Genomic DNA, 14,466 nt, shown 5'->3' with positions numbered 1-14,466 from the left:
TCAGTCCTTACTAGCTCCTCGAATCTCACCAACTCCTCAAACCTCACCAGCTCCTCAAACCCTTCCTGCTCTTAAAACCCCACCAGTTTCTCAAACCTCACCAGCTCCTCAAACCCTTCCTGCTCTTAAAACCCCACCAGTTTCTCAAACCTCACCAGCTCCTCAAACCCTTCCTGCTCTTAAAACCCCACCAACTTCTCAAACCTCACCAGCTCCTCAAACCTCACCAGCTCCTCAAACCCTACCTGTTCTTAAAACCCCACCAGCTTCTCAAACCATACCAGCTCCTCAGCTCACCAGCTCCTTAAACCCTACCAGCTCTTAAAACCTCACCAGCTCCTCAAACCCTACCTGTTCTTAAAACCCCACCAGCTTCTCAAACCATACCAGCTCCTCAAACCTCACCAGCTCCTTAAACCCTACCAGCTCTTAAAACCTCACCAGCTTCTCAAACCTCACCAGCTCCTCAAACCCTACCAGCTCTTAAAACCTCACCAGCTCCTCAAACCTCACCAGCTCCTCAAACCCTACCTGTTCTTAAAAGCCCACCAGCTTCTCAAACCATACCAGCTCCTCAAACCTCACCAGCTCCTCAAACCTCACCAGCTCCTCAAATCCTACCAGCTCTTAAAACCTCACCAGCTCCTCAAACCTCACCAGCTCCTCAAATCCTACCAGCTCTTAAAACCTCACCAGCTTCTCAAACCATACCAGCTCCTCAAACCTCACCAGCTCCTTAAACCCTACCAGCTCTTAAAACCTCACCAGCTTCTCAAACCTCATCAGCTCCTCAAACCTCACCAGCTCCTTAAACCCTACCAGCTCTTAAAACCTCACCAGCTTCTCAAACCTCATCAGCTCCTCAAACCTCACTAGCTCCTCAGGTCACCAACTCCTCAAACAGACCAGCTCCTCAATTCCCACCAGTTCCTCAAACATCACCAGCTCCTCAAAGCTCACCAGCTCCTCAAACCTCACCGTCTCCTCAAACCCTAACAGCTCCTCAAACCCCTGCCAGGCCGGCTGGGGGGTTTTGTGTGACTCAGCAGTGAGGGTAAACTGTCGTGCCTTTTTTGAAGCTTTGATGCCAGAATTCCCCTCGTAGAGCTGTGTGTTGTAATTGTGGCCGGCGTCCCAGAGGAGGGTTTGTTTTTCCAGTTAGCGAATGAGCTTTCAGAAGAAACCCTCTCCAACTCCGCTCTGATGGTATCTCTGGCAGGCCCGAGCGGAAACACTTATTTTCCTTACAGAGGCAGTTTAGGAGATCCAAAATCCAGAGTCGAGTCCAACTCAGGGACTTAGCTGGGGGTCCGGGTGGGGGGCAGGGGGGCTTATTCCTGATTGTTTAAAAAAAGTTCCAGTGAATATGGAAAAAAAAAAGATGAACATATTAACATATGTATGGTTGTCGTGGGCCAAAGCGCTGAGTTTCTGCATCCTCGTGACTTTTTTCCACCCTAAATAAATAAAACAGGCAGGCCGAGCTCTCCTTAGACCATCACAGGTTATTGGTGGATGCTGTCACCATGGAAACACGGCTGCATGACCCTGTCTGTCGTGCAAAGACACTTTTTTCAATGGCAAAATGTGAACACAGCTTTAGCACGAGTAGCTAATTGGTAAAAAAGCAAAGTTCAATTTTCAATATATAGTCTATTGTGTCAGTTATTGAGATTAAGAAAAAAAATGTACCTAAAAATGTTAATGGGTCAATAATTTTTTAATGATTTAGCTGAAATTAATTAGACTAATTTTGTCAGGGAACATTTGGTCTCTCTCTCTGTTCTGTCTCTCTCTCTCTCTCTCTCTCTCTCTCTCTCTCTGTAATCAAATCTCATATGCTTTATTGGTATGACAGGATATGAGACCTATGTTACCAAAACTGTACAATACATGTTAAACCGAGTTATAATAAATATATAAGTGAAGAAATTCTTTCGCAAGTTCATAAAGATAAATAATTAAAACAAAGCTATAAAGATTAAGTATATGTATGATTATATATAAACGTAAAATGAGTATGGACATTATAATAATAATAATAATAATAATAATATAATAGTAATAAAATAAAAAAAAATAAAGTAAACAATAAGGTAAACTTAAAAAATTACGAAGCACATCTGAGCATCAGGAATCAGAAACACAGATTCCGTAACTGCAGATATGCTGTGTTACATGTTTTATTTTCGATCTTATGGCGGTTTTGAATAAACTGTCCTGCTAAATCTGTTGTCTCTACAGTAATACCTTAATTTTCAGTACCGGTCAGTGAGGAGAAGGTGGGGATTCTTTCTCAGACCCTTTTTATACCGGCTCACTTCATGTCTGGTATCTGGAGTGTATCCTGATAAGATTTTAGCCTCATGTATTTATACTTGGTGGTCAAATGCGTCTCCGGTTAGTCAGACTGAAATCAGATTGCTGTGGGACAGAAAATCAGCTCAATACGCAGCAACCAATTACCAACTGTTTATCTGTTCAGCCTCTTTGTCTGCAGTGTGTTCTGTACAGTCGTGTCTGTCCATGTTGCTGTTATGCATTTCTTTTCGCCCCCAACCAGGAGGGTCCTCCATGATTATCTCCCTCACAGACACGGATCACGAGCCCAGTGACAACCTGCATCGGGAGGGGTTTTGGTTGTACTGGAGGAGATTCAGTTGTACTGGGAGGGGTTTCAGTTGTACTGGGAGGGGTTTCGGTTGTACTGGGAGGAGTTATGGTTGTACTGGAGAAGTTTCGGTTGTACTGGGAAGAGTTTTTTTTGTACTGGTAGGAGTTTCGGTTGTACTGGGAGGGGTTTAGGTTGTACTGGGAGGAGTTTCAGTTGTGCCGAGAGGGGTTTCGTTTGTACTGGGAGGAGTTTCAGTTGTACTGGGAGGGGTTTCGTTTGTACTGGGAGGAGTTTCAGTTGTACTGGGAGGAGTTTCGGTTGTATTGGGAGGGGTTTCGGTTGTACTGGGAGGGGGTTTGGTTGTACTGGGAGGGGTTTTGGTTGTACTGGGAGGAGCCTCATCCAGATATAATCTTAATACTGAAGAGATGAATTGAACAGGTGCAAACAGGGTCTCAGTTTCTGTCTCTCTTGATGGACAGTTGGTGCAGATCCTGTCCTCTCTGTCCATCCTGCTTCTCTGTGACTTCCTATTTTAATGGCCAGTTTATGGTCACTCATTCTGAATGTTGTTAGCATTTGCCTTTGTTTGTCATCTTTACTTTTAATCTGATAATTATTAAATATTTCAGAACATTTGGGTTAATTTTGGTGTGTAATTTGTTTTTTCCAGAAATCTGAAGCTGTAATCTGTTTTGTTATTGTCTTTATTCTCTCTCAGTGTGGAGCGCCGAGCTGTTGAGCTCCCCTCTGAGTTCTTGTTCGTGGCTGGTTTAGTGGGTGGTTTGAGTTTGTTTTGTTACTGATGAAGACTCTGTAGTGAAGGAGTCTGGATCTGACTGGTTCAGGTGGTACCAGAATTTACAGCATCTCCCAGATTTCAGTGCCACATAACATCTCTCTCTCTCTCTCTCTCTCTCTCTCTCTCTCTCTCTCTCTCTCTCTCTGTGGTACCAGGCTGTGACTGTCTCTCTGTTCTAGAAAGAATGAGGACAGAAAACAGTGCACTGTCCCTTCTGTTGTCCTTCATCACAAACAAAGACAAATGAAAACACACACACACACACACACACACACACACACACACACACACACACACACACACTGTAGCTGCTTAAAATGCAGTGTTTACAGCCGTCTAAGTTCTGGCCTTATCTAGTTTTTTAGCCTTATCTACTTATTTAGTTTTTCTGAGATTTTATAAGTTGGAACAGACAAAATAGAATCTGCAATGTTAGATATAAAAATACTAAAATAATAATACATTACAGTGATTTTTATTTAATGTTATACAGACTGAACTAAGTACAGTTAAACAGGCCTAATTCTGCTCACTCTGTACTGAAACATGTAGTTAGTCGGTGTCCTTTAAGAAGAAAAGTGTACTGTGACATCATTTATCACACTAATGATAAAATATTGTTATATTGCCCACTCCTAGTTTGATCCACTGTAAAAAGAAAAAAGAGAGTGAGAGTGCAAGGAAAAGAAAAATTGGGTCAACTTTAAATTTTACTTACTTCACAGCTTTTCTGAGTTAACATGAGGTTATAGGGGTTCACCAGCGCCCTCCAGCTGAGTTAACTCAAAAAGCTGTCTTAAAAAGTTTGATGTTATTCAGTGATGTTTGCTGCTGGCTGTGAATTCCCAGTTAAAGACACAGTGCGTTTATATAAGACATTAAGACAGATGTGTAGGGTAAACCGAACGTCAGCTAATGAAACGTTTTTACTTGTTTTTGATTGTTTTGGAGTAAAGGTGGTTTGGTCCCATCTCTGTCATTTATATTGAGACTTCTTATCCTGTGTGAACCAGTCAAAGAAGTAGTGTCAGATTATATTAATCCTGTGCTGTAAACTAAATCTAAAAATAAACTCAGATTATATTAATCCTGTGCTATAAACTAAATCTAAAAATAAACTCAGATTATATTAATCCTGTGCTATAAACTAAATCTAAAAATAAACTCAGATTATATTAATCCTGTGCTGTAAAATGAATTCTAAAAATACTTTCAGATCATATTAATTTTGTGCTATAAAATGAACTCTAGAAATATTCCCAGGTTATATTAATCCTGTGCTATAAAACAAACTCTTGAAATAATCCCAGATTATATTAATTCTGTGCTATAAAACAAACTCTAGAAGTAATCTCAGATCATATTAATTCTGTGCAATAAAATGAACTCTAGAAATAATCTCTGATTATATCAATCTTGTGCTATAAAACCAAATCTAGAAATAAACTCAGATTATATTAATCCTGTGCTATAAACTAAATCTAAAAATAAACTCAGATTATATTAATCATGTGCTGTAAAATGAATTCTAAAAATACTTTCAGATTATATTAATTTTGTGCTATAAAATGAACTCTAGAAATATTCCCAGGTTATAGTGATTATGTGCTATAAAACCAACTCTAGAAATAATCCCAGATTATATTAATTCGCTATAAAACAAACTCTAGAAGTAATCTCAGACTATATTAATCCTGTGTGAATTTATCGTTGATAAAAACACTAGGAAAAGGAGTTTCTTCGGTGTTGAAGCACTATTTAAAGTTTGTATTCTCTAAAATTAAGCTAAAATCAAGCTGATTTGTACTGTCCTACCTCACTTGTTTTAACTGATGATCAAAAAACATCATGATTTTTGTCTGACAGCATAATTATGGTAAAAATCATGGTAAGAAATCATCCTAGCCCAGAGCACACGGCGTGGTAGAGATTCAGCCTGCCAAGTCTGACCCAGTAAAACTCGTGGCTCATGCTAACTCTGTTTTACCACCCAGGCTGAAGAAGAGCTGGAACATTTATCCTTCACTCTCCCCCTGCTCTCTGTTGGAAAGAGGCTTTTTCTCCTTATATTCCACATTCTCTGGCTCCGTGGGTTTCCTGTTGCTCAGCAGAAAACACTGGCTTCAGAAATTCCACAGCTCATAAACACGCTCTCCAAAAACTCCACCTGAGGCTCCCTGAGCTTCTCTCCGAAACCAGCACAGCTGCTGCGGTTTTCACTTCACTGCTTCTGAATCAGAGATTATTCAGCTAATCTGATTAACTGTCAACATAACTGTGGACAAAAGTCGACGCAGAGTTTGTATAAAAACAAAAGCCTCTATAATGTTCATATGATCCACACAGTCACTCTGACAGACTGTAATACACTACAGGAAGTGTAGGGGGCGATATGGCTTCTACTGTTTCATTTAAAAAGCCTCTATAATGTTCATATGATCCACACAGTCACTCTGACAGACTGTAATACACTACAGGAAGTGTAGGGGGCGATATGGCTTCTACTGTTTCATTTAAAAAGCCTCTATAATGTTCATATGATCCACACAGTCACTCTGACAGACTGTAATACACTACAGGAAGTGTAGGGGTAATAAAGATAGATGGAGAGATAAAAAAGGAAAGAAAAAAGAGACGGAGGAGGAGAAAGAGAGAAAAAATAAAGTGACGGAGAGAAAGAAAAGGTGAGATATAGATGAAGAAAAAAGAAAGATAAAAGAACAGAGAGAGAAAAAGAGTGATGGAAATGAGTGAAAGAGAAAGAGAACAAGAGGAGGAACATTAAAAAGAGAGAGAAATGGATAGGGACAAAAGAGACAGACAGAATAAAAGACTAAAAGAGACCAAGAAGAGAAAGAGAGAGACACAGAGCAGGAGAGATGGAGAGAGAAAAGTGAAAGGGAGGGAAAGAGGGAGAGAGTCATGTGGTAAATGACTGTGGTCATGTATTCAGTCATGTGAGTGACCGTGTCTCAGTCACACTGCAGTGACCGTTCAGCTGAACTGTTGTGTCCTCAGTGCAACAGACTGTGATTATACGTCTGTCTGCTGTTACTGTAAAGCACTTTACACAAAATATGCACATTATATAATAAATAAACAGAGTATAATATTTATTCAAATATTATCTCTTTATTTGTTTATTTATTGATTTATTTATTTATTTATTTTCAATGTAAATTAATGGGAATATGTTTTATTTGAAGCAATTTTGGAGCATTTCTATTGGTACAATCATCCTGAAAGTTCCACACAATGTTAAAGACGACTGTGGAGCTCAAATTATGCAGAAAACTAAAAAAACAAACGTTTTTTTTTTTTGGTATATAAATATATATGCTGCTGTTGTCACAAGAAAACCTCATATCCATTTTTGACATTTTCAGTTTTTGACATAATTTAAAAATACATGTTACCCTTTACGTTGTATGTTAATGTCATGATGAATGGACTAAAAGACACGACCCAAAATGACTTGGAAAAATGTCTGGTTCCATTGACTTGCATGAAAAGTAAAGTATGTTTTTTCCTTCTCCTGTAAAGTTACCATTTTGGAGATAGGAGGTTTTCTTCCCACAACAGCGATATAGCCATATGATTTAATATAACTGATTTAAGTTTATATTCTTTATTTAAATGTGTGCCCTGAGTGTGTATATTGGTGTTTTGGTGCCCCCTGCCTGCAGCCTATAGGCACTGCACTTATTACTGTCTTCAGCCGCAGCTCACATTTCACCTTCAAATCTCACATTTATTACTCCACTATTCCACTAATTTTTATTGAAGTATTATGTATGTTTAGATTTTTACATTTGTATTAGTACTTTTTTGTCTGGCTTTAAATGCTTTTGAAATAACTCCAAGCAACTCTTTGTAGTCTTGGAAACCGACTTTAAGCACTTAAGCCTGAGACCTTATATCAGAATCAGTCAGGTGGGTCTGAACTTAGACTCCAGTTGAGATAATGATATATCAGTGTGTCTGAGTTCATCATATCAGTGTGTCTGAGTTCATCATGTGTGTTTGTTTGTGTATGCAGGACCTGATAAATACTGCCTCCAGCACTGTGTTCTTCTTCCTGGCCTCGGTGGTTCTGGCAGCTCTAAACCACCAGAGTGGAGCCGAGATCGCCGCTGTGGTAAATAAGCTTTTACTAACCCTGATACTCAGTACAGACACACACAAACAGTCAGACTGCAGCCGTTACAGTGCTGTTAGGATCTCGACCCAGTGCAGTTATAATGTGGCACTGTTCTGACAGTGCAGTGCTGCCCCTGTGTGGCCACTTTGTGACACTGCATCAGTTTCAGTGTAGCTGTAAGTTTGTGCCTGTTAAGATCTTCTGCCAGCTAAACAATTAGGTAGCCAACAGAGTCAGTTTAAGTGGAGTCCGGCCTCTTCCTATTTCCCCTGTTATATCAAAAACATGACAGCAGAACGCCAGAGCAGGTCCTCAAAGAATGGGTGAATAGAACTACACAACTAAAAACGAAAAGTTAAAATAGTTTCTAATCACTTCCCCAGAACGGTCCTTTCATTTTAGAAAGTAGAAGGATGTATTTCACTAAAAAAGCAGAGAAAACTCACCTGTATGTTTCCTTTTTTCTACAACAAACGGGTTTTGGGCAGCAGGACACTAACATTACTGCTACTGAGTGCTGATTGGTTGGCGAGCAGAGCAGCTCATTGGTTGTTCACGCTCACAGATGTCATGAATGTACACGAGGCACCGTTTTAAACTCCTATAACTCGAGTTTAAAAGCTCTTAAAAAATATAACAGCAGTGTTAAAATGTTTTATGCTGTTCAGTGTTCAGGAAATTATTGTGTTCTTTTATATTACAATGCTGAAGCATTTATAAACTATGTTTTTATTCAAACCCTTATTAACCCATTCGTTTTGGACCCGGGAGCGCCCTCTAGTGTTTGAGAAACCCGGAAAATACTACAGAGTAGCAGTTCTCTTCTCTGTAAGTTCTCTTTTAGCTGTGTGATCAACCTTCACTACATATCTGGGTCATTCTAATTTTAGTCCCAAATCTGTTCATTTTTGTTTAAGTGTAGTATTAATTTCATCACAGTTTACAAGCCAAGTTAAGAATATTGAACAAGTTAGCTGCCTTGGCTTCGCTCACTAGCTAATAACTTCAGCTATGAAACAAATAGTTTAGCTAACTCTAAGTCTACTAGAGAGCTTATTCCTCAGCTGAGACACAATTCAGTTCAGTTAAACTTTCAATTTTATTGCCAGTGTAACAATATAACAGTACAGCATAGCGAAATACTGGCTAGTAGAGGTCTGCACTCCTGCGGATTCCCTCGGGACCCGCTACAATATCTTGCGGCGCGGGACTAATTTTCTGTGTTGTGCGCTGGAGCTAGCAGGTAACCAGCTCTCTGCAGGTGGGAGCGGGACGAAGCACACATGAGGAGAAATCCAGCAAATCAATGAACAGCCTAAATAAAGTAGAACAATCACTAAAATCTTATATAAACAATATAAATCATAACAGTAAAACAGTTAAAATGAATGACGTCATTCTAAAGAGCTGTGAAGCAGCCGATCACATGAACAACACACAGATTCTTGTAGCTCACAGAGACGGAGCCTTCAGTCTGACGGCCACAGCTGCCCAGCAAAACACCAAAAATAACCGCTCTGTGGTTTAATTCCTGCTCTGTGTTTAAATGGTGAATAAATGGTGTTTGGTGAAGTTACTCACAGTGAGCCTGATGACCACGACTGACCTGTTATTTCAGCAGAGAATAATGAGTTTGTGAACAGACTGTGTCAGATATTGGATGTCAGGTCGCCTTGACGGAACTGCAGGCGGTTGACAGGAAACACACTGAAACTGAATAATTTATTGATACTGAATTATTCATAGTGGATACTGAATAATCAATAGTGGATACTCAGTAATTCATAGTAGATACTGAATAATTCATAGTAGATCCTGAATAATTCGTAGTGGATACTGAATAATTCACAGTGGATACTGAATATTTCATAGTAGATACTGAATAATTCATAGCAGAAACTGAATAATTCACAGTGGATACTGAATAATTCACAGTGGATACTGATTAATTCATAGTAGATCCTGAATAATTCGTAGTGGATACTGAATAATTCACAGTGGATACTGAATATTTCATAGTAGATTCTGAATAATTTATAGTAGATACTAAATAATTTATAGTGGATACTGACGAATTCAGTTTTCTAATTGCTTTGACAGGAAACACATTGAAATATGCCATTTGTGTACAGATGATTCTACTGAACTGGTTCAGAGTCAGAGCTGAAACACATTTGGGACTTTTATCTGATTTTGGACTTTAGACTAAAATCCTTTTGCTCTGAGTGACTCTAAACCATAACTATGATTATTCTATTAAAACTAATGATTAAACATTTCATTTTATCACTACCAAAACAATCATAACACCAAACTTTACTAAGTGTTTCAGTAGTGACTGTTTCAGTAGTGACTGTTTCGGTAGTGACAATTTTAGCTTATTTTGAGCTCAAAAATGCAGCCAGTACATGACCAGCAAACACAGCTTTGAACAGCTGTTCACACATAAAATCATCATATTTTACATTAAAACATTAAAAAGGGTTTTTTTTTAATAGTTTTTACTGTGGGATCACAGTCTGAGCTCATCCAGTAGAAGGCGAGGGTGTGAGTGGACGGGTTTCTGGATATTGTCTCTGCTGTGTTAATGTTTATATGGTCATTCACACTGTTACAGAAACTATCCTACAAACTCAGCAGCCACCACTCACTGCAGCTGTGCATGGTCCCAGTGGAGGCTTTTGGAGGCGGGGGGGGTTGCTGTGTTGGAGCAGACTGCAGGCCGCCCACCACTGTGTGTGTGTGTGTGTGTGTGTGTGTGTGTGTGTATGTGAGTGTGTGTGTGTGTTTGTGTGTATATGAATGTGTGGCTGTGCACAGAGACAGACTGAGTCAGGGTTATGGTCGGGGTGGGGATGGGGGGGGGGTGTCTTCTAGCGGTTTATGGTCCACATGTGCTTAGCAGGAACTTCCCCCATAAACATCCACAGCGTTCTCACTGCCTGACTGGGGGGAGGGGGGACCTTGGGAACCCTCACAATCCATAGTAGATACTGAATAATTTATAGATACTGAAAAGTTTATAGTAGATACTGAAAAATTCATAGTATATACTGAATAATTTGTAGTGAATACTGAATATTTCATAGTAGATACTGAAAAGCTTGTAGTAGATACTGAATAATTCATAGTGGATACTCAGTAATTTATAGTAGTTACTGACTGTTTCATTGTAGATACGTAGTAGATGCTGAATAATTCATAGCTTTGGGGTGGGGGGGGGGCAGCTAGCAGGAGGCATATAAATATTTTCCCCAGTATCGTAATAGCACCAAAATAAAATCATGGTGAATCATTTCTGTAGGAATCCAACAGAATTATTTTGATATCAGAGATTCAGACTGATAGTCAATACTAATCCACTGTTTTTCTGTTTGTTCTCAGATTTTTGGGTTTTTGGTGACGGGCGTGTACGGAGTGAACTCGTACCTGGCAGTGCGTCGATGGCGTTTGGGTGAGCAGCGACCCCTGCAGGCCAGTGAGTACATCCGTGCCCGTACTGCCTCGCGAGGGGAGGTGGAGGCACGGCCCGAACTGCAGTAACACAAACTCCTGGACCACCGCAGACTGAGACTGAAAGTAACCCCCCGACTCTCACTCCTGGACCAGCAGCCTGTTTTCCACTGCAGGGCTGAACAGCACATTCATATACTCAGTTACGGTTTCTTTTTCCATCTGCTGCGCTGCTGCGTGAGGATGAAGAAGTACCTAAAAAATGTCAGGTCACCCAGATTTTCTAGCTAATGCTAATGCTAAAGCTCTCAAGGCTCGCTAGTAAAGGGGGTTGCTAGCTTGTCATGGCAAAGCCAATGAAATTCTATAGTGTTTATTTAAAATACTACCTGAATCCTACCATTTTGATAAAAAAGTAATGAATACATCCAAATTTGACCAGACATGAGCAAGATGAGCACAAGTCAAGTCAAGTCAGAGTTTATTTATGTAGCGCTTTTTACAACAGGTGTTGTCACAAAGCAGCTTTACAGAAAAATCCAGGTCTGAGCCCCCATGAGCGTCACCAGTGGAGACAGTGGAAAGGAAAAACTCCCTAAGAGCAAAGAGGAAGAAACACTGAGAGGAACCAAGACTCAGAAGGGGAACCCATCCTCCTCTGGTCGACACCGGAACGGGGAAAACAGGCGGAGCAATGCTTAATTAGATTAGTTTTAGTTTATGCAGCGGCAGCAGTTCCAGGGGAATGAGTGCTTTTTCAGTTATTTTTGCCTTAAAAACAACAGAACAATAGGAAAACGGATGGAAGTGTGATATTAAATTGGATGAACGTATCGATGCAAATTTTCTAAAAATCATTAAGCTGTTCCACTCGAACATAAACGCTAAAACAGCACAAAATCAGTTAATTAAAACAAGCTACTAGGGCTGTTCAGTTCAATAATAATAATTAATAAATAATATTTACCGTGCCTAAAATAAGTGCACTCAAGATCTGTCACCATTACAGCTCTCACGTCAGCCCTCCTCACTAACCGCCTGGTTTGACCGGCACTAGATAAATCTAGATTAAGATTTTAATTTGAAGCAAAACTCTGTCAGTTTAAGTCGTGCTATAGCTAAATAACATGGCTGACCAACAAGGGCTAAACGGTATCTGTCCACTACTAAGGTGTTTGAGCATTCGTGATGTTTGATTATACAATAATTTTTCTCTTACAATATTTCTATTTTAGTTTGCATTTATCAGAGAGGCTGTCTGACACAGTGACAGCGTAAGATCTTGCGAGCTGCTTTTTGCTCAGATGCAGAAGAAATCGGTTCCAAAGTTTTTGAGTCGACTACTCAAGTAAAAGTATAAATATTTTAGTAAAATAATGACTCAAGTAATCTTAAAGTATCTTCCCAATACACAACTTGAGTAACTTACAGAACTGCAGTGGAACTTCAGCGTCTATCAGCACAGAAACTGACGACTTCACAGCTCTTACTCTTCTCTTTTTGGGATTTTTTGATCTAAAAGTAAATGCTAAATCTCCAACGTCAGAGATGTGACCAATCACAAAGCAGTACAGACATCGTCAAATGAAACACAATGAAATTAAACGCAAAGGAAAAAAAGGAATCGTTAACCAAATATGAATGGCTGTAATGTAACTGAGTACACACTTGAAAAAGATGGTTCTTCAAAGGTTCTTTGTTATTCTGTTTAGAACCATGAGCTCCATATTGAACTATCTGCAAACCATTATGGTTCTATATACCACAAAAAGGGGTTCTGCTATAGTTACGATATCAAGCTTCCAACAATACAAGAACCATTTCTGAAGAATCATTTTACCATAATCTGCAGAACTATTTCACCATGCAGAGAACCATTTAAGCATGCGAATAGTTCTATATAGAACTCATGGTTCAAAACGGAAACCCTTGCCTTTACCAAAGAGGCCTTGAAGAACCATCTTTTTAAGTGTGTAGATTCCTTTACTCACTAATACAGTCGAGCAGAAGTTGATGTGTTATGATTTGAAAACACTCAGGAGAGAAAAAATCCTTCAGTATTTAGCTGAAGTGCATCTACAGCAGCTCACTGCACTCAGAACCGTTCAGCCCTGCAGTTGGAACGAGGACAGAGACTGTAAACACCACTCAGATCCCCTGGGTCGTCATTTCCCAGACCGACTGTGTGACTCTAACGACTGAGCAATTTTCCTCGGCTCATGCGGACACTTCCGGAGCGTCCAGTCGTATCTCTCCATCGCTGTGAACTGTGTCGCTGCTTGAAAGCGTGATGAGAATATACACACGTGCCTGCGAGGCTGGACCTAATGTGTGGACTCGAGTTCTCTTTCTCTTTATTTACAGTGACACACGGAACACATGAAGGATCTGGACCGGATTTACAGCCTGGTTGCATTAAACCAGATTTTATCTAAAGCCCTGCTGGAGCTGGATTAGTTTAACCTGGGGAGATTCTGTAATTTAAGTCATTAGCAGTGAGATTGGTGATTTTAGTCCAGCACAAATCTGTAATGTGCATCTGACAGTAATAACTGACCCCTCCAAGCTCCGCCCACTTCACAATACCTACATTTAGAGCCAGTTATTCATTCAACCTAATGAGAAACTGTAGAACAGACTCAGTTTATATCACAGTACCTACATTTAGAGTCAGTTTTTCATTCAGCCTAATGAGAAACTCAAAATATAGAAGTTATTCAAATTGAAATGCTGTAAAGTTTGTTCATAGATGCTATGCAATGCTGTGTAACTACACAGGATCTATCCTAACAGTGTGACCTTTCACTTATATTGAATATAAATATAATGTGAAATTTGTGGGCGGAGACTGTAGAGTGTTTGGTCTTCTGTTATTGGCTATAACCAGAGCTCCTTTAGTAATAGTAGTCCTGTTTAGGGCTGGGCAGTATGACAATATTTATCATTATTCTAATAAATTAAGTCACAATATGTCTCAGTATGCTTTCCTGAGCGTATTATGGATATCATCAGTAGTTAAAACCACTTCCTACCTGCATGTTTGATAACGAAGAGCATAATTAGGTTTTTAATTAAATGTTTAATTAGAGTTAGTGCAGCACAGTGTGCGAAATGGTGAATACAAAGTATTTTTAATGCAATACTATTTTGTCTGGTCCAACTTATCAAATGTCAGGAAAAATAATTATTGTATTTTATTGTGTGTCGCAAAAACTTCTTGAAGTATTGTGATATACATTTTTGCCATATTGCCCAGCTCTAGTCCTCTAGTTCCAGTCCGCCTCACGCTAATGGGATAACAAAACCTACTAATAGACAAGTTTGATTCCTGTGGCGTAACCCTGATATGAACATTCGGGCTATGACCTTTAAAATCTGGGCTATCTATGGAACTGTGGGGAAATGATCAGTCAAATCCTGATACATTACATTACACAATCTCCTCTGGGAACATCT

General features: G+C 39.6%; 1 protein-coding gene across 1 annotated transcript in view; it reads left to right on the top strand.

The window, feature by feature from the left end:
- cmtm4 (CKLF-like MARVEL transmembrane domain containing 4) overlaps positions 1-14,181 on the top strand; it is a 40,401-nt gene extending 26,220 nt beyond the window's left edge. Inside the window, exons 3-4 of the mRNA XM_036584490.1 lie at positions 7,456-7,554; positions 10,942-14,181. Of these exons, the coding sequence (XP_036440383.1) occupies positions 7,456-7,554; positions 10,942-11,100 (258 nt within the window). The 3' untranslated portion in view covers positions 11,101-14,181. The remainder of the gene's footprint in view (positions 1-7,455; positions 7,555-10,941) is intronic.
- Positions 14,182-14,466: the final 285 nt, after the last annotated feature.

This window comes from Colossoma macropomum, unplaced genomic scaffold (assembly GCF_904425465.1).
Source record: "Colossoma macropomum unplaced genomic scaffold, Colossoma_macropomum, whole genome shotgun sequence".
Classification (NCBI taxonomy): domain Eukaryota; kingdom Metazoa; phylum Chordata; class Actinopteri; order Characiformes; family Serrasalmidae; genus Colossoma; species Colossoma macropomum.
The sequence above is the reverse complement of the archived record's forward strand: the minus strand, read 5'-3'. Positions and strand labels throughout refer to the sequence as shown.